General features: G+C 42.3%; 1 protein-coding gene across 1 annotated transcript in view; it reads right to left on the minus strand.

Moving 5' to 3' along the window:
• tnfsf10l (TNF superfamily member 10, like) overlaps positions 1-25,387 on the minus strand; it is a 52,151-nt gene that overhangs the window by 15,199 nt on the left and 11,565 nt on the right. The window contains exon 2 of the mRNA XM_070929848.1: positions 11,933-12,082. Coding sequence (XP_070785949.1) covers positions 11,933-12,082 — 150 coding nt within the window. The remainder of the gene's footprint in view (positions 1-11,932; positions 12,083-25,387) is intronic.

The raw sequence follows: 25,387 nt of genomic DNA on the forward strand, positions 1-25,387 counted from the left end.
TACCACAGGTTATATGTGTTCTGATGTTAATGCTCATACAATAGTTTCATGCATATTTTGAATGTTGGATCATATTTAGCATTATTTCCTTATGTGCAACAATACAGGTTGTTTTACAGAAGACAACATAAAGTCATATAAAGCATAAAAGTTGTTTTGATTATTTTGCTTGTATGCGATTGTGTTTGTTTTTGCAGTCTTGTCAGTTGTGCTTTTGTGTTTTGGAGCTCGTATCTGGCAAACGAACAAGATAAAAGTGTTCCAACACAATTAAAACACTGATTCATCTGCAAAATGTCTCTCATAAACGCTTCTTAACGTTCTGCACTGTCCGACGATCCCGCACATCTGCTGCATCTGGCAGGTGAAAACAAATGCTATGATTCACTTTTTGCCCAGTCTCGCCTGCCTGATGTTTGCACTAAATCATCTCTAAAGACCACAGCTTTCTTTCAATATACTGTTTCAAAAAAAAAGAAAAAAAGCCCTTAGGAAATATATTTTATATAAAAACAAACTTGCGAAAGAGTCTTGCTAAAGCCTGCAAGGTGGTGAGCCTCGAACACGTATTGTTTAGACTGTCAAAACGGAGCCCGTTTATCAAAACGCACAGCGTGGTTTCACACTTTCTGCTGACAGTGTGATGACTTCATAGGACTCGTGTGTTTATTCTTTTATCTCACAGTCGTGTTTGTGTCAGCTTTTCCATTTTATTTTTCATGCAGGCAGCGGAGGCAGACTTGTGATCCAGGAAGTCGGTGCACATCCAGGGAATATGCTATAAATAAAAAAGAGATAAAAAGGCTGAACCAAGGAGACTGTGTGGTGAAGAGACGATGCTACACGTGAACGCAACAACTTAAGGATTCACAGAGGCAGAAGCAGCGTAGTATAGGGACTTTCCAACAAAAAAACGGATCAACAAAAACACCCTTGATTGTGGTGAATGAAACCCTGACTTCATCAGATACCCAACATGCCGCTTTTTCTTTTCAAGGTTGCAGCAAAGCCTGCAGCCTGTTTCAGCAGCGACTACTGAAGCTGGAAGCCGAGTCTACCGGTCGTGACGTTATAACAGTGTTTGGTCTGCAAATGCTCCATGTACAAATATGTAGATGCTGGAGACTGGCACAGTGTTTCCCACAGGTTTTACATCCTTATAAGGGTTCACTGGAGCAATGCTGCCCGTTTCAGCCTAGAAAATATACAAACTTAAACATGCTGTGGGGGAAAACAAGTTTTTATGCAAAGTGTGCAACAAAACATAAACGTGAAATGATAAAACTATGGATTTTGCTCGCAGGGTTGCACGTAATTTTATTCCACAAAGAGACATTGAGAGAAATAAAAGCTCTAACTGTCATTCACAATAGGTTCACACAGTTTTACATATTTAAAACATGTGTTTGACCCAATCGACTCCTGACTCATAACTGCAGACAAAGCTTCTTTAGTGGAGCAGATTATAAGCTACAATAACTTCTTTTATATTGGACTCTCTGGTTGCCACTCTTTAACCCTGCACCCTCTCAGTTTCTTCATTTTGGACTCTGTTTTTTTTTTTGAGTCAAAGTGTCTTCCAAAAACCATACATTCCTCCTTCGTTTGTCTTTTATATTTATCACTCAGAGCCAGGATAATAGATAGGTAATAGAAGAACATCTTCTGTGTATCAAAAAGGAGAGAAGGGTGTGTTTCACCATCAGTGATATACTGTACGTAACACAAAACAGCAGCAATGGACAGATCAGATTTACTTTGGCTGACTCACACTTTTTGAGTCTTGGAAGAAAGCTGAAGGAGAAAATAACAGTTTGAAAGTTAATTTAAGGGCAAAGAAGCTCAAACAAAACCCCAGAAACACTGTGATGTAATAATGAACGGCTTTCAAATATTTGGCAGTCTACCGGTCAGTGAGATAAAGATGAAAGATAAATATGAACACTTGAGAGAAAGTGATAAATCTCACATCGAGCTAACTGGCAGCGCCGGGCTTCTCCCAGTGCCTCTTCCAAAAGCATCAATAGATTATTTCTTCTCTACAGCAAATGACGTACAACGTTCAGCTGGAAGTGAAGAACAGGTACATTTATTTTTCATTAATAACACTGTTTTAGCAGAAGGAGGAAAAGTGCTGATATGGAGAAGCAAAGTCTCATCAGGCTTTACGGACGAGTTAAAGCAGTTTAAGCTGCACAGGTGCTGTAGGAATGCTGATATCACGATTGTATTATCTGAGTTTTGAAATGCCCTGAGAATGTGCTGTATGTATATGTATATATAAATATATATATAACTAAGACAGCTGTTCATCTGAGGCTTTCTGCTTTAGGAGAAATTCCCCAAAGATTACACGAGTCTGTCGCTTAGCATTTAATACTTATACCGTGACAACACTGAGCCTTTTGTATTAAACAAATGGCTGCTGCTAAAGACGCTGAAGAAACTCCAGTATCACAGTGAAGGAGTCGGGATGTAAAGATGGAAGTGGGGGAGGGGGGGAGCGGGGGGGGGGTTCCAGGGGGGAGGGGTCGCTGGACACAAACTCGGCCTGAGGGATGAATAAGGAGAGGGAGGGTGGTCGACGCCAGACACAGAGGTCTTTTGTGTTTGTGTATCAGCTGGAAATCACTAACAACACTGCAGGCCTCCAACCCCTCCCTGTGTGTGTGTGTGTGTGTGTGTGTGTGTGTGTGTGTGTGTGTGTGTGTGTGTGTGTGTGCGTGCGTGTGTGTCGGCGTGACGTGACTGACATTTGCTTTTGAATAGCCAACTGTAGCGCAGAATAAGATAAGGAAGTGCTGCTCAGAATGAAACCCCAGATCAGATCAAGCCACTCGCATAACAATGTTGCTACGGTTACGTCATCATTGCCCCCATCAACGACCTCCTATTGACGGGCAAACACACCTCACAGCAGCGCCGTGGTAATCTTATGAATGCATAAAATCCTAAAGGACGCGTCTGGTGATATTCTATGCTTTCCTCATTATCATTAACGATGAATTGATCTCATGTCCTCAGTGGAGCTCCTCTGTTCAGCCAGTGAGATGACACGTTCTTACATTACGTCCGTTTACTTTGAGTCAGTTCAATATAATTACTCACTAGGGCACCACATGTGTGATCATCCACGGCTGAAAATAGTCCCCAACAAATGCACAAGACGCCACTATCAAACTAGTGTTTTTAGGAAGTCGACCGTTGTTCATTGATCTCAGAAGGCCACACTGATGCCGACTCTTGCATGGGCTCATTGATTTCACTTAATTTTAAGAATCGTTTTACAGCCAAAGAACTCACGAGTTTCTTAAAATCCTCAAAAGGTAATGAGGCGTTCATGCTCGCTGATGAACTGCGGAGTCATGTGTCTCCGACTTCTATCAGAGCTTTGTGACTTCATGACGTACAGCTGAGTGTTCCTCTGTGTGTGCAGGGTCACTCCAGTACAATCCATTTACTTTCCTTTATGTGTAGATGATTCTTCGGGTGTCTCCTCAATAAAAAGAAGCATTTTAGCGCTGATATTTAAAAACACAAAGGTCTTTCATATGGCAAACAAGAAACAAGCAGAGGGAGAGATAAAAGGAACAGAAAGGCCACTCAGATTCTTACCGTGCTATGTCAAAATAAGATAAGACAGAGAAGCAAAGACACATTTTCTTCTTTTATTCATCAATAATTAAAAAAACTGGACTGTGGGACAAAAATGCCCCCTTTCATTACGGGGCTCAAAGTGCATAATCCGGCTTCAAAGAGCAATTTAACACTGAACCGTATGGTGCGCCGCGCTCTGAAGGTTATAACTTTGAAGCCTGCTGCGTGTCTGTCCACAGCCTGACCAGTGATGTCAAAACAGCTGTTTTGCATCAGCGGTCGAAAAAAGCCAAATATTTGCTATGACATCACTGCTTTCACACGGAGCAGATTTAAAAAGATACAGCACCCACAATACATCTGTGCGAGACAAAGAGAGACATCTGCGTGAGACAAAGAGAGGTTTCTGTCTTTAAACAAAGTGACCTTTGGTTAGGAATAAGGTGCCGGAGCGCGACGGCCCGGCAGTCAAAAGTTCATCTTTAATTATTTATTTATTATCATTATTGTTAATATTCTTTTTTTAAATAATACAAGAAAGTAAGAAACATGTTCTCAGATGGAATTGTAGAATCGAACTTATTTAGTTAAGCATCCGTTTATTCTTGAATTTGGAAATAGTCCCAACTCAAGGACCACTTTTTTTTTTTTTTAGGGGCTTTCAACCACATCACATGGTCTTCATCAGCGGATGGGGTTTGCTCAGTGGTCGTGGGGATGAATCTGTTGTTTTTACTTTCAGGACTTCCTTAATGTTAAGCATCAAAGTTCATCCTTGACCTTCAAAATAGCAGCTGATGCTGATGAAGACAGTGTGATATGGTTGACAGCTCTTGAAAAAAAGCTAGTAAGTGGACCTTGAGTTTGGAATTTCTTTGTCAAACCACTCTTTTCAAGCGGCCAGTGAGCTTGCGTGTCTACTGAGGAGACTCCATGTGATGATGAAGACCGGTTGATACGTTTAAAAGCTCGGGAAAAGGCTAGTAAGTGGACCTTGAGTTAGGAGTGTTAACCGTATTTAGCAGCATGAAACAGCTGGTTTTCTCTCACTGTGTCAGATACTCTTGAATCTGCTGTGAGGAGCTTTGATCGATGAGAGTTTGAACTTTTGTCTCTGATCTTAAGAGCTCATTTCTCACTTGTCGCAGCGGTTTCCCGACAGCAGCTTGTTGAGAAGCTCATGTGAGATGGTCAAAAGCACCTGGACAGCTACTAAATGGACCTGGAGATGGTTTTCCTGTTTCCAAGGCTAAGAAGGAACTGGATGTGGTCAAAAGCTCAGGCTTCAGCTTCTAAATACACTGTTTTGCTGTTTCCAAGGCCAAGAAAGAACTTTGAAACTCTTTGAAAAGCTTTTATTATTACAGAAAGACAGAAATCTCAAAATCAAGCGAGGGCAGGCGTGGCTCGGGCGTCAGCTGCTATTTCCAAACAAGAGATATTCTGACCACCAACTCTGCAGAAAAACAAAAAACTGAAACAAGTAAAAGCGCCCTTTCAGTCAGAAGTGCATCCATTATTCACCACTCTGATCCTTCAGCAAGAGTGATGGGTACGATTCACCACAGCTGAGACCCAGAAGAGAACATCTGAGTGAGCGATAATACGAATTCCTGCCGTGGATGTGTTAACCCCGGCCCTGTCTCGGAGCGCTATCCATCACTGCAACTGGAAGCTGAGAGCTGATGTATTGGCAATTTGTCTCAGCAGGTGCAGATGTTACAGTGCTGTGTCTTAAACTGAGAACAGCGGGGCAGGAGAGTGGAGGAAAGTTACTCCGGTCTCCAACGGGGCTGAAACCTTAAGTCCTGAATACCTGAGCTTAGTTACACGCATGCCATCCTAAATCCCCCTGTGCTGTTTCTCCCCCCCTCTCCCATATCGCCTCTCGCTCCCGTTTTCAAACATGTTTTTGCGCTTCCTTGTAAATCGCATGTACTTTAAATCATAAACATGACAATGCGTGTGCGCGAGACAATAACGCAAGAATGAATGGACACCATATCTGTCACAAAGCAGCCAGTGGAAGATCAAAGGCCCGAGGAGCCGAATTCTCCAGACGGGGAGTCAAGAACAAAAACAGAGAAAGAAACTCCAGGAGAGCTCAGCTTTACTGTCTCCCTCCTTCCCGTCTCTTTCTTTTCTTTCCCCAAAGCCCCTACTGGTTGTTTTCCAGAGCCCATCCCATTAACTTTACAGTATTTGCTGACCATTTTACAAAGCATGTAATGCATTTACAAATGTTCCACCTTATAAGAAGTCATCGTTTCAGTCCATATAAGTGCAGACTTGAGAGACTTGAACTCTCTCTTCTTCTGAAGTCACACGACCTTTTTCACAACTGGAAAACTGCCCTGCAGCGCACTTAAAAGTCCTGAATGTGATGCAAGGAAGTCTTACAAATGTTTAACCCTGCCATGACAATGTAAAAAATACCATCAAGTGCCCGCAAGTTGATTTCTATACAATAACGAAATGACCTGAAACAGATGGCTTCCTAGACGGGATACAAATCAGTTTAAATGCGTATATGCTTTGGAGCATAGTCAGCATTAATGTAAAGCACATCTGATCTGCAGTGTGGGCCTTTTAAAAGTTGAGCCGCATGCACGGACACGCAGAGTGTTTATTTGATGTTTGGTTAAATATTTCTTGTGCCCAGTGAAGTTTTAACTGAGCCAGAAGGATCTTTTTCTTTGCCTCCACACGATGTTTGTATAATTAAAACCCCACTGTGGTCGCCAGCTTAGCAAGTCTCTCCTGCAGCACCTCTGTTTTCTGCTTCCCTTCTCTTCCACCATGTGTCTTATATCCTTCCTTTTTAATTTCCTTTTCTTTTCTTTTTTTTTTACTTTAGCCAAAGCTAACATGAGGCCTCGCCAAATCATTCTGTTTCTGGACGATGGAGGAACAGTAAGAAAAACAGGCAACTGTGAACTAAGAAGACTGAAACTTGCGGGAGATACCCACTTGATCTGATAACCGACTACAGCGACCTCTTTCAATCTACATACATGCATGTGACAGCCTTGAAAACATGTGAACCTATCCTTTAAGACTCTGCAAGTTGGTTTTCATGCATTTAATAAAATGGCCTGAAACTAAAAGGGGGAACAAAATCAATGTCAAGTGTCTACGTGGTTTGGAAGATATGCAAAACCACCAGTGTGGTCCGTCGTGTTATTAATTTAATTTGCACTATTTGGATTATTTGAGGCGTTAAAACAAACATTGAGTTTTATCTCAGCCAATAAAATCTTTTTCCCCCCCCTCCACACAGTAGTGTCGTATAATTAAAACCTCACTGTGATATTTGCTGTCTGGTTTCTCATCTCTCCCTCCTTCTTCTCCTGCAGCACCTTTTATTTTCTGCTTCCCCTCTTTTCCTCCACGTCTCTCATCTCTTTCCTTTTTTATTTGTTCCTGTCCAGATGGGTTTGTTAATAGCTCCTTTCCTCCTCCCTCCCTTTTTTTCTTTCATGCACTGTTTCTATTATTCCTTCCTTCTGTTACTCCAGTTTGGCTTCGCTCTGCCCGACCCCTGACCTGGACGTCTTTCAGTTTACTCCCATCGCTCCGGCCTACATAGTCATCACCATCCTCATCATCATTATCTCCCTCCGTCATTCCTCCCGCACACGCATTTGTCACATCATCACTCACGGATCCCGTTAAATACAGTCTGCATGCATGTGTGTGCCCCTCAGAGGAATCTACACGCAGAGCCAACATATCCAACATAATCATTTCCATTAGTTTGGAAGTCTTCGTTTTCCATTCTCTTCATTCTTAATACTCTGCTCCTCTCACACTCACCGCATGTCATCCTCTGTTTTTTATAACCGACATGAGCGGGTGAGGCCGAGCGCGCATCCAAACCGCATAGTTGAAGTTTATCAGTGAACCAAATCCAAGCATCTGCTTTGGTCTGTTGGTTTCGTGCCAGAGCGAAAAAAAGGCACAGAGGCAATGTGTGTGCAAGTGTGTTTCAGTAAACGTATGACTGAAATGGTAGATGGGTTTATTGCATTTATGTGGGTCGTTAAACCTTATTTTGGACTTTGCATTTGTCAGATATGTGATATCTTAATCCAAAAACAGTTATACATCCACTGCAAACCAGCAATTTGCTCATTTTTCTCTGAACTTGAACGGATTTACAGTTTCATGATCCTACCAGCACTAACAGCTTAGCATTTCCATCCAAGTACTACGAGTCAAATATATTTCAACTAGCTGCAAAACAGCACGAGATCAAATGGCCTTAAACGGCTGATTTGCAGTAAGGAGCCGTGCTCAGCGCTTCCTCCCCACACCTGTTAGCAGCAACAGCTGGATCGCCTTACAGACACAAACAATCTTTGGTCTTTCTTGACCTGTATTTGCCCTCAGGAATGTTGCCTCTGTTATCCCAGTGACCCCCTGGTACACCTTTACACCTGGGACCTGCCCAGTACACCAGTGCAAACACAGACATTTTGGGAAATATGTTTATTTGCTTTCTTGCCAACAGTTTGAAGACATCGATCCCACTCTTATATCTGTTAAGCATGAAGCTGGAACCAGTTTGTGCCTCTTATACATTAGCATATGACCCAAATATATGCTAAGGCACACACTGGGGCTAGGAGATGGTTAGCTTAGCTTAAGCAGGGGCTCTGTCCAAAAGTCAAACCAAAACTTGTCATTTTAGTCGTGTTAGTGAGAGCTGCTGGTAGGTGGATATTTCGTACCTTTGGACAAAGCCAGGCTAGCTGTTTCCTCCCTGCTCCCAGCTTTTATGCTAAGCTAACTGTCTCCGGGCTCCAACTTCATACTGAACAGACAAGATATGAGAGTGGTTTCCATCTTCTCGTGTACCTCTCGGCAAGAAAACAGATTCCCCAAAATGTTCCTTTATATGCCTTTTTCCAGACGCCAACCAAGGAGAGCGAGGAACCCGACAAGGAATGCCAGCTAAAAGCCAAGTCAGTAGCCAATCCAGTGAACCAGACCATATGAGGCTCTGCAAATCAATCATAGGCAAGAACTGCCTCAGAGAGCAAGAAGGAAAAGCTCCCACCAGCCTGTAACGTACCACCGGCAGCCAGTTTATCAGTGGTTTATCAGTTGCCAGCTTCAATAAAGACATACAGTAGAGCTCACCAGCCTCTTTTTTTTTTTTTTTTTTAGCACATTAGGTACTTTTAGTCCTGCGTCATAGAGATCATGAGCTCCTTCTCAGACCTCTCGGCTACTTCTGTCCTGTTGTGACTTAAAAATACCAACAGGGGATTCAATCTAGCTCTTTAATTTTGTACATTTATGAGCATTTTAGGCTGAAAAAGCAAATACTTCTAGATTAGTTAGAGAAAGCATTACTCAATCATCTCCATATTTGTCCGATAAATGGAAATGGACAGTAGGTGGCTAATTAAAAAGGCCTTGATTGCTAAGTTATGCACAGTTAAACATTATAAAACGGGTGAAATTCAAACTGTATAACTGCTATCCAGTCTTAGCATTCATCCGTGTGAAATGGAAAATACATAGATTGTTGCCACGGTTTAAAATCTGGATCTCAGTGAAGCGTTTTCCCAGGAAAGAGACGGCCGCCATTTTGGCTTTTCAACTCAACAATTCCTTATTTGAATGCAGGGACGCACGTTTGATGGAGAACACAACACGGTGTTATTTTACAAAATACAGCTTGAAGGAATCACTACATTATTGGAGCAGGTAGGGGTTAAAATGCCTTGCTCAGGGGTAGTTTTTCTTTTCTCTTTTTCAAGCAGCATCAGGCGGGAAAAATAGAAAGAAACACACTCATTTTATATATATTATATATATATATTATATTTATATTAATATTGTAAATGTGTTTATTTTCTATTTCTTATTTTTATGTTTTGTACATACTTTTATTTCTAAATTTATGCTGCTTTCTAATCTTGAATGGGAGCACCAGTACTGTAAAACCCCCCCCCCCCGGGGATCAATAAAGTATTTCTGATTCTGATTCTGAAAGTGCTGACATGGAAGTGAATGGGGTTTGGATTAGCTTGTGTGTCCGCATGTGTGAATGTTTGGAAAGGAATTAATGGGATGTAAATTTGTGTGGATGTGCGCCGCCACGCGCTCCCTGTGTTATTTACATTCATTTGGAGGAAAACTACACGTTTGAATCGTACAAGTGGAGGAGAGGGTGAGGAGGTGAGCAGGTAAAGTTAAAAAAGAGAAAGTTAAAGAAAAAGAGGCTTACACAAAGACAGACGGTGGTTTGTGTGTTTGTGTGGAGGCTGTAGGAAATGAGGGGGCTGAAGATATACGGCCGTAATCGTCCAGACATTCAGACTAAGTGGGACAAGTCCTCTTGGCTATGTCTGCAAGAAGATGACTTATAGTAGTGGAGTGACTCAGTAGGCTTATGAATCACTGTGTGTGTGTGTGTGTGTGTGTGTGTGTGTGTGTGTGTGTGTGTGTGTGTGTGAGAGAGCGACGGGGGATTCTCAAACCACAGCTCCCCGGAGTGTTTGGTATTTTCATGCTGATTCAACATATGCGACTTTAATGTGCGTCTACATTATGCGTTTACTTCCTGCTGGAGTGTGTGCGCAATAATAATGTGATCGTGTGTAATTAGTTTGTGAGCATTTCTTTGGCCATGTGACTCCCAAATTTAGACCTCTGAGCCCAGAGGAAACCATATATACAAGAAGAGCTATTGATAACAGTGTTATGGGGTATAAACTCCTGTCTTGGTGCAAAACAAAGACTAAAATCATCGGCCGTCTGATCGGATCCCTCTTAGCGAGTCCAAACACTGCCAGGTGTTTACAAACCTGAACTCGGTTGAAACAGATGGAGAGGTGCCCTGAGGCTGAAGCCGCTTTACCACAAAGATATTCAGCACATTTTATCCAAATTGGCTTAAATTGACGCTGAACATGATCCACATACAGTGAGAATATCACGTCCACAAATCCACTTTGCTCCTTACGTGGCGGTGACACTGCTGGAGCTCAATATTTGTTTGATAAGACAGGAGTTGCTCAACACACATTTACGGTAACACTTCGCAATCCATCCAGCCACCTTGTTTAAACTTGACTTTTTGACTTCAGGTCTGGCACAGATTCATCAAGCAGGTTCAATCCAAACACCTGCGGACAACAGCGTGCAAACGTGTGTACACACAGGCAGAAGTGTGTTTGCAAAGGTCTGTTCGTGTGCTAACGTGCACCTTAAGAAAAACACCCGAGGGCTCAAAACACTCCCAATACTCAAGTCAGGCTTAATTCACCTCTGCACGGCCTCTCCACAGACGCTAACAATAAGGAATATAACCTAAATGCTCAATTTCAGTTCATTTTTCACAAATGTACAAATCTCCGTAGCTAATGTTGGCTGTTCTGAAGCGAGTCACTGTTACTGAAACGGTTAACTGTAGAAAAAGGAGCTGAGCAGCCGGCGGGAGAGGTGCAACGTCAACGCTGTCAGGTAGAAAACAAGACAAACGAGGTGTCTCATTGTAGCTCGCTCACTTCCAAAAGTAATAACGGTTCTCTTCCACTCAATCCGTCATATATTAGAGTTTACGTTTATATGATTAATACTCACTGTCTTATTAAGTGTGTTGTTTTTGTTTCAAGGGTTCACTTGAGTTGAAATGACAGCATTGAGCAGATGAAATGGACCATAAAGTAAACACACTGAATATATACTATTATTATTATTATAATTATCGAAAACAGAACATCTGCTGTTTTTAATGATAACAATTCATTTAAATAAAATGTTCTGGACTTTGTGGGACACACTGTATGTTTGACGTAAACATGCTGCGAGAGACAGAGTCACGTTAGGACAAAACCTGAGGATCTCCTCAATCGTCCATCTCAGTTTGTTTAATTCAACACACATGCCCTGTGTGTATACATACATATATATATATATATATATATATATATATATATATATATATATATATGTATATATGATGTGTGTTGCTCCCTCCCTGGAGGTTTCTCCGTTACGATGACAAATGCGTCCTAGGAGTCCCACCCAGAGGTTCAGTTCTGCATCAGTCCCCACAGATGTTTCTCAGCCTGCTGTAACTGAGCAGATTCCTTCACGCTGAAACCAGCCTCCATCTGTTCTTTAACCGCCGGTCAGCAGAGCACACGTTCATTTGGGGTTAACGTCCACAATATATGATTTAGGGATTAAACATTACACTCTGGATTTTCTCAGTTAACATTGTTGAGATATAAAGTAGTGTAGTGCCCTGTTTTTTCTTACGATCTGACCTGCTGTGGACTGTGTCAGTAAAGTCATTTTTATTAGTCCTTCTTACCTTGGAGATGTATGCTTTGATGCCTTCGGCCAGCTTGATGCAGGGCTCTCCAAAGAGCTGGGCCAGCTGGTCGGGGATGTCCTGGTCCTTATCCAGGGCGTTCAGTAAACTCAGGCACTTCAGCTCCTCTGTGACTCCCTGGCTACGCACCTGCAGAACAAACGCACGTTAAAATGCTGAATTACCCGAGGTCGTGGTGACCTTAATCAAGTATATATTTATATACTGTGTACTCAGATGCTGGGTAAGTTATCCAATAAGAACACAAAAAAATGCTGAAAGAGCACAAAGGTAAATAAGGGTTCAATATAAATCGTATACGAAAACCAAAAACATTAAAGGGTTTGCAGATTAAATCCAAATTCTGCAACTATCATCATTCATGTAACAATTATTATTGATTGTTGATGATATCTGACTGCTCCTATAAGTTCATATAAACTACTTATATAAATTACTTTTATTTATTTGTTGTTGCCCTCTTGGGACTTTCACACACGTCATTTATTCCTTTAAGTCAAACTCGCCGTTGCACCTGTTTCTCTACATCATTTGTTATTTACAGCATTTCTGGATTTGAAACGTGCTTTCACTCCTGAAGTGTAACTATCCTTGAGTGTAACTACTCGTCTTAGAGTGACTCGTAGAGAGACAAAGAACATGAAGGGAAGGAAACCCACCGCGGATGTTATATGACCGCTCTGAAACAAAGTCTGGATCAGGCGGCTGAAACACAACTCCTTATGTAACAACACCGAACGCATGTACGGTCTCACCGACGAGCTTCTGGAGTGAACCGAGCTGAACACACACACATATACATATACAGCACATCTAATAAGAGACAATTAAATCAACAATTCCTCTGAGGCGAAGGGGAAATGGTTTCTTTCCCCTTTTGCTACGCCTCCCGTTTGGCAGCGACTTCCATCTGAAATACGAAATGTTTTCATGTAATTTCGAGGCAGCACGGGTCGAATAAGACATTGTTGGGAACAGAGGTTTATGTAGCTCACAGTGTGTGTGTGTGTGTGTGTGTGTGTGTGTGTGTGTGTGTACCCTTCAGGGAGGTTGTAAGCGTCACGGTCTGAAAGCTCTGCTAATGACTCTATAACAAGCACTGATGAGGAGGGAGAGATTACGGAGCTGCACTCCCTCACCCCTGTTCTTTATTTTTATTAATTCATTTCCGCTTGACGTCCGTTTTCTAATGAAACTCGTTCCTTTCGTCGTCTTCCTCTGTCTTTTCTTCCCCTTTCCTTTCTTTTTTCTCACCGATACCGTTAATGTTTATGCACGAGCGGACTTCCCTGTTCCTGGTGAAGATAGCGGTGTGTCTGCCTCGAAGTGTGGGCCGCAAATTAGTTCAACCCCAGGGGGAAAGGACGGGGCACTTACGGGAAAAACTAGGTTTTCTTTGTGAAAGAACCAACATGTTGCCTATAGTCCTGAAAAGGATGACTCATGTCTTTTAATGGCTTCACATGTCTATTCGGGGATGAATCATAATGAGTCTAATTAGTTGCACATGTCGTTGTTCCAGTTGGTGCACATTCAGGTTAGGAGCTTCTATGCAGATTCAGGTCAACTTTGGGAGGCTTGATATGTAAAATATACAAAGTGCATAAAGCTGAGGAAGAGGCTTCTCTACCTGTCTGAACTTTACTTTCTCTAAACATCTAGAAATGATGCAACAAGCAAAAACTGTATTCCATCCTTTCTGACAAAATGGATGAGGAAGACGAAATATCAAACATTAGAAAGTCCACTTTTCTTTTGGATTTGGGTCTGAGGTTTTGATTTATTTCTTCCTGTTGGCAGAGAAATGTCTGCACCTGGGGTCGTAATTTAATTTGGGCTGACTTTACAAACGTACAGCTTTTTTTTTTTTCTCCAGTGCACAAGCGAGTGAACAATCCTCCCTGTTATAGCCCAATTTTGAAGTTATTATAAAGTTTAGCATTGCATATTTAATAAACCAATCATGTTTTGGATGCACATTTTAAAATTGAAATGTAACTAGTAAGTGTTAAATAAATGTGGTGGAGTAAAAAGTATAAAGTAGCCTACAAAGTACTCAAGTATGTGCATAAATATACTGAGTTAGCTCCCACCGCTGCCCAGGTCTTAGCTTAATAGCTCCCGTAACTCTTCATTGTCTTGCAGTGCTGCGACGAGAGGAAAGGAAGCACAGAGGGTCGTCATATCATCTGCATACAATCAGGACGCATCCCAACAAAAACTGCTGACAGTGGAGTCTGGGCAGAGACAAAGGGGGTGTGTGATGACAGCTACCACCGGCAGAAAGTGTTGGGGAGGTTCACACATGCATGAGTGGATCGGAGCTCGCTCACCCAAAAACAAATGGAGTGAAAGTAGGCTTCGTTTCTTCCTGCACCTCTGCCAAAACACACTCCCTGCTCTGGTGGTTCTGGTTGAAGGATTAATTGTTATTGAGGAGTGTCTTTTGTGTATGAGAATAAAAAAAAGTTAGACTTTACAGGGCACGCACATGTGTGTGTGTGTGTGCATGCAGGTCCATTAAGGTTTGACAGGGCCGGTAGGGAGTGTCTCATCTATGTTAGTGAGGAGATAAAGTCCGTACACATCGCTGCACTGAGCTGAAAACAAGATTAGGAGAGAAAACTTTCTGCTCCATTAGTATATGGAGGCGAGGCCAGAGGCTAAGCCAAGCTATGCAGAGAAACGTCATCATCACTGCGACATACTTCATTTTCTCCGGGTTTAAGCTGCACAAAGAAAGTTTCATCACCTAGAAATCACAGTGAACCATATTTCCACTTCAGCTGGTGTTGATGAGTCTATTTTCTTTGGATTTGTTGCTGGTTAGGAGATAAAGAAATAAATGACGTATGAGAAGATTAGAGCATTTGCTTATTACATGAACTCAAGAACTGACTGGTCCGGGTTTATGTGTTACAGAATTCTCTTTAATTAGTTTTAATCATTAATTAGTGTGTTTGAAGGTTGCGTAATAGCAGGTGCAAGACTACGTCTCTGAGCTAAATGCTAACGTGCTCACGGTGACAATGCTAACATAACTCAACTACAGCTGAGGCTGATGGGAATTCAATTACTACATTTTGGAGGTAATTGGATAAATTAAGAATATGACGGCACAAGTTATTCGACTTCTTCAATGTTGGTACCAAATCTTAACGGCAATCCATCCCACAGATGTTGTGAAAGTCATCGGGGTTCATCCTCTGGCCGTCACGGACATGTGAACCAAATTGAATGATACTTCAGTCTAGACCAACGTGGCGGACCGACAGACCATCCCTAGAGCCAGGCTGCCAGCGTGCTTCCCGGTCAAACAACTCAATAAGATTCAGGCCTGTTTGAGTTTTTATCACACTGAAGATATTACTGAGAGAGTTAATAGCTCACAGAAACATGTTTTATGTCAAAATATATTTACGCTCATTTAAAAACTCTCTCAGGCGTTCTGTATTCAATTGTAACGTGATGGCTCTCTAACAGTCTGGTGTCCGGCTGTAACTGGAAGTCAGCAGCAGCAGCAGCAGCAGCACAGAGCCAAGCTGGGTCTTCCTCCCTCCAAGGTTCTCTCTCTCTCTGCAGGATCCTTTCCTTCATTTCTGGATCCTAATAAAAACCCTCCGAGCCAAATCCCTCAATCTTTCGTCCCTCTCGCATGCCTTTTCTGTTCCACTGGACTTATCATTGATTTGCATCATAACAATATCCATTTTCTCCTTTTGAGGTCAAGGAACTGAAATGAGATCTTCGTTTATGTGATTTTTTTATGACACATTTCACTTACTCATCGTGGTTTTTGGTTTAGTAAAACTGTTGGAAAGCTCGGAGGAAAATTTGAGATTCTCTAGGCCAGTAGAGACATGCAAGCCTCCGGAGATGGGGGACTCTGCCTCTACATCATTACCGTGCCCTGGGAGCATGCAGCTGGAACTTCTCCACAGGTTTTAAACATGAGCAGTTAGAAGAAGACCACCGCCCCCGCCCCCTCCCCCCCGATCTCCTGAGTGCTCCTTTGACAGCAGTTTCTCTTTGCCAAGTCCTGACTGCACTTAGCTAAATCCCCCAAAAATCCCAAACTGGGCCCATTAGCTAGTTACACCCAGATGATTTAACATTAACAAATCAATAAGATGACAGACTTCATTAATTACCTTTAACTCCCAAACAACGGCTTTAAGAGGACCTGTAATCTTACTAGTAGCCCATAATGTGTAAAAATCTACTTCACCCTTCACAAAGGGCATATATCCTTTTTTTTTTGACAACTCTTAAATTCTCGTCCCCGTTACTTGTCCCCTGAGCGGCGTATTTTCTCAGCGCGCTGACATCGATGACTTGTCCTTCCCTTGGCGCTTCAGCAATGAGTCCGTCGGGCCTGTTAAGCAGCCAAACGCAGGCTAACACATGCTAAAAGAATTCGGGAAACACACAAGATCTGATGTAACCCTTCGCTGGAAGCCTGTGTTTGAGTTTGGGCTCAGATGTCGCAAGAAAAGAGGAGGGTCTCAACACCTCCACATCCACAGCAGACAGGCTACACCTTTAGGCGGCCATGTTGGCGGTCTTTGAGGTGAAACAACCACATGACCCTTCCTAAACTTATACTACATATATAACATATCCAACGTCCCTGCAGCAGCACAAAAACATCCTGCTACATTCGGGTGTCATTATTTGAATGACCACAAGAAGTCAATTTTTCAGATATATAAAAACTTGATTTGTTTTGGTAAAGACAGCAAACAGGCTAGTCTGCTAGCTAGCAAAACCAAACAGAATTAGCTGAAACAGCTTGCTACGGTTATTTTATTAAAAGATAAAATGGGGTATTTATACAAACATGTTCATATTCTGTAAGAATGATAGATATGATATTTTTTTTATCACTTCTGAAACTCATATATTGTGCTGACGCCACATTTACATCTGACAAATCTGTTTTTCTTGCCAGATTGTTTTGGATGAAACCTGCAGAGCTGCTAAAAGCTAACTTTTAATAATTTATAGCTAACTACTGTTCCCCAGAACACAAGAGCTAAACTGGGACGCTCCCCGTTGGTCTGCTTTTTGGAAATCATCCGCGCTGCAACAAGAGAAAACACAGACGTTTGCGGTGATCTATGCGCTTTTTTCTTCTTCTTTTTTTTATCCCTTCATAGCCAGAAGCTCCTGAGCCGGTCTCTCATGGCTCTGCGTACTGGATTGGATGACTGGGCTCCGTGGAGAGAGAGAGAGAGAGGAAGGGTCCGGGCTGACAGAGCTCCTGTGATCCTGATGCCGGCTCTCTCAGGAAGCAGTGAACAATGCTTCACTGTTCCCTCCCTGTGTGAGTGCATGTGTGTGTGTGTGTGTGTGTGCATGTACATATGTATTACGCTTGTGTATCTGTGTGTGTGGCCTGCCCCTCAGTGTGTATGTGCAATTGTGTGTGTGTGTGTGTGTGTTTGGCTGGCCCCTCGCCGGACACCAAACCCTGAAAAGAATATCTCAGAGGGCCACTTGGAAACTCGGCTACAATTTTGTGTGTGTGTGCTGGTCTGGGAGTTCCTTGGCAGCCCAAAACTCTCATTTAAAGGGATTAGGAAGAGGAGAAGGTGGCCACGTAACTCAAATCCAGCAGGCCAGAGGTCTGAGGACCAAGAGCGTGCATGTGTGTGCTGGGGGGGGGGGGGGGGGGGGGATGAACAGCGAACACAGAGGGAGAAAGTTGGCTGCGTTTCAGGATACTTTCTCTGCTTTGTGACTGAACAGACAAGACAAGAGAGCCGGGTGGAATAACAGCTGAGACCTCGCACGCAGTGGCACTGCACATAAATAACTTTACCCAAACACAGAGGCAGAGGAAGATACACAAGTTCAGAAGTGAAATAAAACACAGGCTGCTGCGTCGCTCACGAGTCACAACACGAGGCCGCGCATCATTAGATATGATTGTCAAGCTGATGTGGCAGAAAGAACAACAGTAACAGAAACGTAAAGAAATGACTGAAAAACTAAACAATGTAAAGCACCTGTAGTGGTGGACACTGGGGATGCACTGATCCAACGTCTTCTCCCAGTTCTGATACCCACAGCGTTGAACAACGTGGTGATTCTTTAATACCAGTTGGTAAAAGTTTCTTTTTACGAGATGTTTGCTTTCGGAGCTGTCCTCCTTTATCATGAAATAAAAACTGTATCCTCCATAAGATGTTTCTAACCAACCTCCTGACAAAAAGTGCAGAAAGTAGCCTGAGAAAGTCGTGTAGCATCAGCACCAGCTTTATCCCGATCGGCCGAGTAAGATCAGTTTCGGCACCAATACGGATCCATTTACTGGGATCTGTGCATCCCAACTAAGGTCCATGTACAGCTGTTATAAGTGTATCTTACCTATATTATTTTATACTTTATATAATATGGCAATGACAGGCATTAGATTTTTATTTTATAAAGATCTAGGACGGAGACGTTTGCACACTTTGCATGCATTTTTAATGATAATGTCTGAGGGCATTTGACGCTGGAGTCAAATAAGGCCCAGAAATCAGCTGATACGAACACGACGACAGGGTGAATGAATGCAATGACATTAAGCGACACCTCAGTCTGATTATCTAGCTGGTTCTTGTGCACCGAACCCCCCGAAATGTGGAGCCCAAAACCACGCAGAGTAATAAAAGCTTTAAAGACAGTAGGTCTCCTCACCGCCTCTCACGCTGCAGAGTTGAGATTAGCAGTGATGTTGTTGGATGTAATGAGACCAGGTGAAAGTCTTATATAGTCATTAACACCGGTGCATTTATCGTGACTTAAGCAACAACTCTTTGACTGTCGAGATGAGACTTTTTGTGGTCTTTTGTGAGCTCCTGGTCATTAAGTGCGGGTGAGAATGAGTCCGTTTAAGCTTTTATCCGACAACATGTGTCTGTTTATGTACCTGCTTTTAAGTGTGTGCGCAATAATTTATATCCACGATTTGTTATGGTGTTTTATGTAAATGCATGTGTGTGTCTGCAGGTTGGTGTGCAGCCTGTGTGTGTGTGTGTCTTTTCCTGGTTTATCATCCCTTCAGGGCTTCAGCGTATCTGGCACGCGGCCAGGGTGGTGCAGACATTGATTTATTCGTTAAAGCTGTCCGATTCATCCCTGCTATTCGTTTAATGACCAACAGCTTTCTCAGCAATCCATCACGTTAAAGAGCGACCGGGCAGGACGCAGCGCTCGGAGGTTTTGATTGCCAACCATACACAAAAAGGTATTTACGAATAAAAAACAAGGCAATTTTGATTATGAACAGTGGATAAACTGTGCGTTCTACCTCACTTCAGAGTGCAGGCCAAGTTTTTGTCTGCAGCAAAAAGACAGACCCCCTCCCCACACACACACACACACACACACACAAAGGCTTGCCAGAGCCCCACACACACATACAGAGCAGCTTTCAGGGGAGTATTTTGAAAAAATGGGAGCCAAAGACACAATCATTAGAGGGCTGGGGAACAGAAACCGCTGTTTTTAACATGGGTTCATGCGACCACATGCGTCCTTGCCTTGCCTCACATGCCAGCATCAGTTTGCGTCAGTAAAAGAACTGAACTGTAGACGAGATTTTAGGCATTTAAAGCCTCAAATGAGAAATCGACCTCACTGATAACGGTGTGGGTTTAACTCTCTCTAAATGTCTAAATCTAAACGTAGGCTTAGGCAGAGTTCAAATCACTGTTCATCATGAAACACGAGGAAGTCCCGGTCCTGGCCTAAAGGTGATTAAAATCCACCCAAAACTGATCCTCGACTTCCGAACTCTCCCTCCTCTTCTCCCCTTCTCAATGGCTCACTTGTCTTTCCTTGAAACGCCAGTCATCTGGGAATGCATGTTTGGTCTTTGTCAGTTTTCTCCAGATAACCGCAGCAGGTGCCTTCAAAACGCAGAGATGAGTCGGCTTTGTCGAGGTCAAGAAAACACTTTAAAAAAAAAAAAACAGTCCTCTGATGAGTTGAATAAAGAGTGAAACAGTCAAAATAACAAGGTCCCGACTCGTGTGTGACGATGGGGGAGTTTTGCTATTTCATACCACATTTTAGGCGTTCAGTTGACGCTCGTTCCCGGAGTGCAACAGCGAAAGAGGCTTCATTATGATCAACGAATACTGATTTCTGTGTGACCGAGCCCCAGAGTCAGCGCTCTGTAGCTTTCAATCACACTGCTGCCAGAAAACTCACTGATTCAGGACTGCCTTTCTCTCCCAGTGACCTCACTCTAAATCCTGAACTTTGAATTTCTGCTCTTTTGACATTAATGAGTGTATATTTAGCTGATAGCAAACACGCAACCTTCAAAAAGCCGCTCTGATTGCAACTTTAAAAAGGTCATTTTAAAATAAAGAGGTCTTTCTGGAGGAAATGCGATTTTAATCACAACACACAAATAAAACCTATTTGTCTCTGTGACATTAGTAACTAACTTCAAAAGCTAATGCAGATATATATCATGTGAGTATAACAGAGCCTCACATGCACAGCAGACAGTGTAGAATATACAGTGCAAGGGACAAAGGACTCCATATATCTCTCTGCATTCGAACAATCAGTGTTTTATTGCTGCATGCAGTGGTTGCAGCTGCAGCTGGAGGTAAAGCCCCTGTTGGGTGAGCTGTTTTAACTTGTTGGCGTTGGGAAAGGGGTGCAGAAACAAGATATTCCCTATTCCCTGAATATAAAACTACATCGGGACTGATTTATATCACAGAACTTATTAAATTACGGTTTGACCTGTGTATCCGTGTAGCTATATAAACATGAAAAGGCTCAAAACAGAGTGCATATATATAAGAAAAATAATCTGTTACCACTGTGAGATACCAAATGAATTCTGGTGTCAGATGCAGACATTGTGGTCAGATCTTTTCCATGCACAGATAGAGACAAACTGAAGCAGACAAAATCACATTAAAACGACCCCATCATCCACTAACAAGTCTATATTTAAGTCTGGAGAGTTCCCAATCTGACATGCAATGATTTCTGGCTACTGAAGTCTTCATAGCTCCCTCTTCAAAGCTCCCCTTGGAGCTCTAAATCACGGCAAACAAACCAGATTCTATACACGAGAGAAAGTATTTGATAATGAGCTTCACGTAGTGATTTCTCTTTGCCAAAATAGACACGAAAGCTTTACATATGGTCCACACATTCGGTCCAGAAGATGGTCTGCTCCCGCTTAGAGGCTCAGAGGCATTAATGACATTACTGGCAAGCGTTTACATCCTTTGTGTCCTGTTCAGTTTGTGTTTGCGTGTGTGTTAGCTTTCCTTTGTGATGAGGAATGCTGTAAGTGATCTGGATGCTTTGGTGCTTACAGCTTATTGTTTTACCTGCAAGCTAAAATGCAAAGCTATGCATGCACCTTTTTGTGCGCTTGTGTTCGCATGATTGGGTGTTCTGCATTCGTGCACGTGTTTGCAAGAACCAGTGTCCGTGATAGTGCACGCAACTTGACAGCATGACAGCAGAATACCACTCCCAGACTTTGCGTGAGGAACTATGACCTCTCTTTGTCAATTTTGCTGTTTTGGATTCCATCCAGTTTAAATATGTTTTAAAGACGTACAAAGCAGGGCGGACCTGCCTGCTGATATTCCAGTCAGTTCTTTCTTTCTTTTTTTTACTTCCTTGTGCCTTAAAACAATTGAGAGGTTTATGTAAAAAGAGCTGTTAAGATCCGTTGCGATAAAGACAAAGACCGTCTACGGGTATCTGGGAGTTTACTGGGAGTTTACTGGGAGCTGTTTATGGGAGTGAGAGCGGTGTTATCGAAGTTAGTGGCATTGAGGAATTAAGAGTCGCCATAAACATTCGCTCTCGTTCCAAGGGTTAAGTTTCTGGTTCTCGTCATCTGGCTTGGAACGAGGAAGAGAAAAAGAGAGGAGAGGGAGGATGAGAGAGGTAAAGAAAAGAGCAAGAAGAGGTCAGGACTTTCCAGTTTGTCTCAGTCACCTGTGCACACATACCGACGGAAACGCTCGAGGCGACTGAGCTGACGAGATAGAGACAGAGAGGGAGAGAGATTTAAAAAGGAAGAGAAATGAGCTGCGTTCAGGGGCTGGATCTTCAAATAAAACGGTCAATCTCACAGAAAGCTTATCAGTTTATCAGCTGGAAGTTTCCCTCAAATGGCTCCCAACATACCAAAACCTATAAACTGGGAAAAAGATGTGATTTGTAACTTTAATGGACAACTGGCAAAAAAAGGTTAATACTTAATACATTGACATGACTACTTATCTGTAATGCCTTATAAATAACATGTCCAAAGCAAGCCAAACAGTGGTGTTTACACCTGGCTTCCATTTTTTAAATCTTGGAGGGTTTTCTTGGTATTCTAGTCCATGTGAAATATTTACCAATGATTGATGACTTGAGCACAAATACCTGGTAAACATTAAGTGTTCACAGACTCTGCAAAGTGATGAGGATGGGATTAATCCTTGTCAACCCTCCTAACAATCTGACTGGCACATGGTGGATTGTGGGATTGTGGGATTTAGAGGACCAGAGAAGACACATTTGTTGTTTCCACTAAATACAGACAAAAGAAAGCTGCTTTTCTTGGTCCATTTGGACCCGTTGGCGCATGATAAATTGATGTGATCTGTCTAGACATGTGGACTTCTATGCCAGACCCACATTGGGACGCCTCATGGTTGCTACGTGACAACCGATCTGAATTAGGCGAACAGCTGGATCACTTGTAGGCCTGCTGTCCACATTAACCTCAAAAGATTTCACTGCAGACAACTGGTTTTAGCTTCATCCAATGAGCCACCTAGTTCAAATTCAAGATTATATTTTCCATGACTGGACGACTACAAGGTGGACTGAATCTTGGGGAAATTAAAAGTGAAGAAAATGTAAACAAAGTAAGGCTGATTAAAGGCCAATGCCTCACCAAAGAGCACACAATGAAGCTGATAAAAGGAGCAAAGTTTGCTGCTGTGGGGTCCACTGGGTGCCTGTGGGTGGGCAGGTTCCAGCATGGGTGGGCAAGTGTGTCTGTAAACGTGTTTTTGTGTGTGGAGGTGGTGAGCGAGTATGACTCAAGTCAGGCCTTTACAAGTGTTATTGTACTGTGTTTCTCTGGGGGGGGGGTCCAGACGTCCCCACAAGAGTGTAAAAAGAAGAGTGGTCACTTTGAATGTCTGGAAAGGTTATTTTTAAAGACAAAGGTTAGAATTCTTTTTAAGGTTATTGTTAGAAATTTTAAAAAAGCGGCTGAGCAGGAAGTAAAAAAAATTATTTTCATGTGAAGCTCAAAAGTATTGAGACAAAAAGCAGAAGCTCTTTTTTTTTAAAAAATGAGCTGAAAACTTATTTGAAGCGGGGAGAAAACAAATCATTTGCATACTGAAACTGCTGAAGAGCTACTGTTGTGGCCGATGAGCAGCTGATGGTGTCACCGGCTACGACTTCTGGGAACGCTCAATCACACAAATCAGATCAACAAGCAAATAGGAGAGCTGTGTAATAACTGAGGAGACGAAACTTCTTATAATCAGTTGGGCCTCAAATATATTTTGCTTCCTCGCGACTTTAGCTCTAATATAATGTTCAAATAACAGTGTAATACATTTACAGCCACTGTACCAAAACGAAGCCCAAAATTTTGTTTTTTTCTCAAAATAACAGACATATAATATTCTGGGAACGAATTCTCTAAAATATATATATATATATATATATATATATATATGCACGTTGTATACATAAACATTCATATTAACTGGATGACAGACGCGTGTAACATCTAGAAGGATTTTTCAGTGGTTGCTCAATTTTGACTTTTATTTGATTTTCTTTAATAAACCAGCCACTTTTTTTAAATGCCAAGCTGAACTCTTCACTGTAATGAACAGTTTCTGCATTTATTAGATATGCCGACGTGGCAGGTAACACTCGAAAAGACAACACGTGACTTTATCAAGCAAGACTTCAACAAGACTTCTAGTTATTTCCTTTGCTAGACGAGGCGGTCGAAGGTTATCATGAGCCGTCACTGCCACTGTGACTGATCACGAGGCTCCAAATCCTCCAACTGAAAGCTTCAGATTGTTTACTGAGAAACGAGCCTTGAAATCCTGATAACACAAACAGGTTTAAAGAAAAAAAAATAGGATTTGCTGTAATGTGTGTACTTGCATTACAGAGAATCAAACCAATGCATAACACAGCAAATGAAATAAAATGGGTGATTAAGTTTGTGGTATGTGTGCAGTCGGTTTAGCATTTGTTAGCATTTCCTGATGACAGGAAATTCTCAAGAGGATGGATCCCACACGTTTTCTTCAGAATTTAACGTTTTATATGCAATGTGTTTCTCATTTCAGTCGTGACTTGGATCAATCCGGCCTTATTTGGTAAAATCAGATCGACTACATGAATGGCAATTCAAAGCCACAACAGCATGACACCGCTACGAGCCTTTTCTGCGGCTGCTATTTGTTGAAGTGCTCAAAGTTCGCCTTTCAATTGAAGCCATCATCGTGCATTTGTGCTGCCTGTTGGGAAACATCTTGAACATCTCATGAGAAGCGCTGAATGCTGCCTTCGCTGCCAGCTCACACATTTGCCAACTCCAAAGGCCAGAGAACCTGTTTGCGATATAAACCGATGGGATTCTTTGCTACTATTATGTTGTTTCCAAATACCTTCACCTTTCCGAGAATCTAAAGCAGGATGGTGAAGTTATTCCAGTTCTTACTGACAACTAAACTCCTTCCTCCACATGAGATGGTCACGGTTGGGATTTGATCTTATGGCCGAAGAAATATGCGCTCGAATTTAAGAAACATATGCCTGAAAAAATGTCGTTTCAGAGAATGTTTTGTCCTCATCCTGGGAGAAACACCAGAGCAAACGCATGCTAGCAGCTGGTTAGTCCACTTTGGTCCAGACTGAAATATCTCAACTACTACAAGATGGATTGCCACGAACGTTTTGTACAGACAGTCACGGTCCCCAGAGGATGAATCTTGGTAACTTTGTTGATCCCGTGACTTTTCCCTTCAGCGCCACCATTAGGTTGACGTTTGTGGTTTTGAGTGAAATGTCTCAACAAATATCGGATGGAATTGCCATGAAATTTGGGAATAACATTCATGTCCCCTCAGGATGAATTTTAATAACTTTGGTGATTTTTTTTTTTATAGCATGCTAGCATGCTAAACTGGGATTGCGAGCATGGCAAACATTATACTTGCTAAACATCAGCATGTTAGCATTGTAATTGTGAGCATATGTTTGCATGCTGATGTTAGCATTTAGCTCAAAGCACAGCTGTGCAGTCTCACAGCCAGCCAGCACGGCGGCAGACTCTTGTTAAAACATTTCGTCCAACATATTTCAGATAATATTTGTCTTGATATCCCCAGAGTAACTTAAGGGGAAACACTAAAA

Source organism: Enoplosus armatus, chromosome 23 (assembly GCF_043641665.1).
Source record: "Enoplosus armatus isolate fEnoArm2 chromosome 23, fEnoArm2.hap1, whole genome shotgun sequence".
Classification (NCBI taxonomy): Eukaryota; Metazoa; Chordata; class Actinopteri; order Centrarchiformes; family Enoplosidae; genus Enoplosus; species Enoplosus armatus.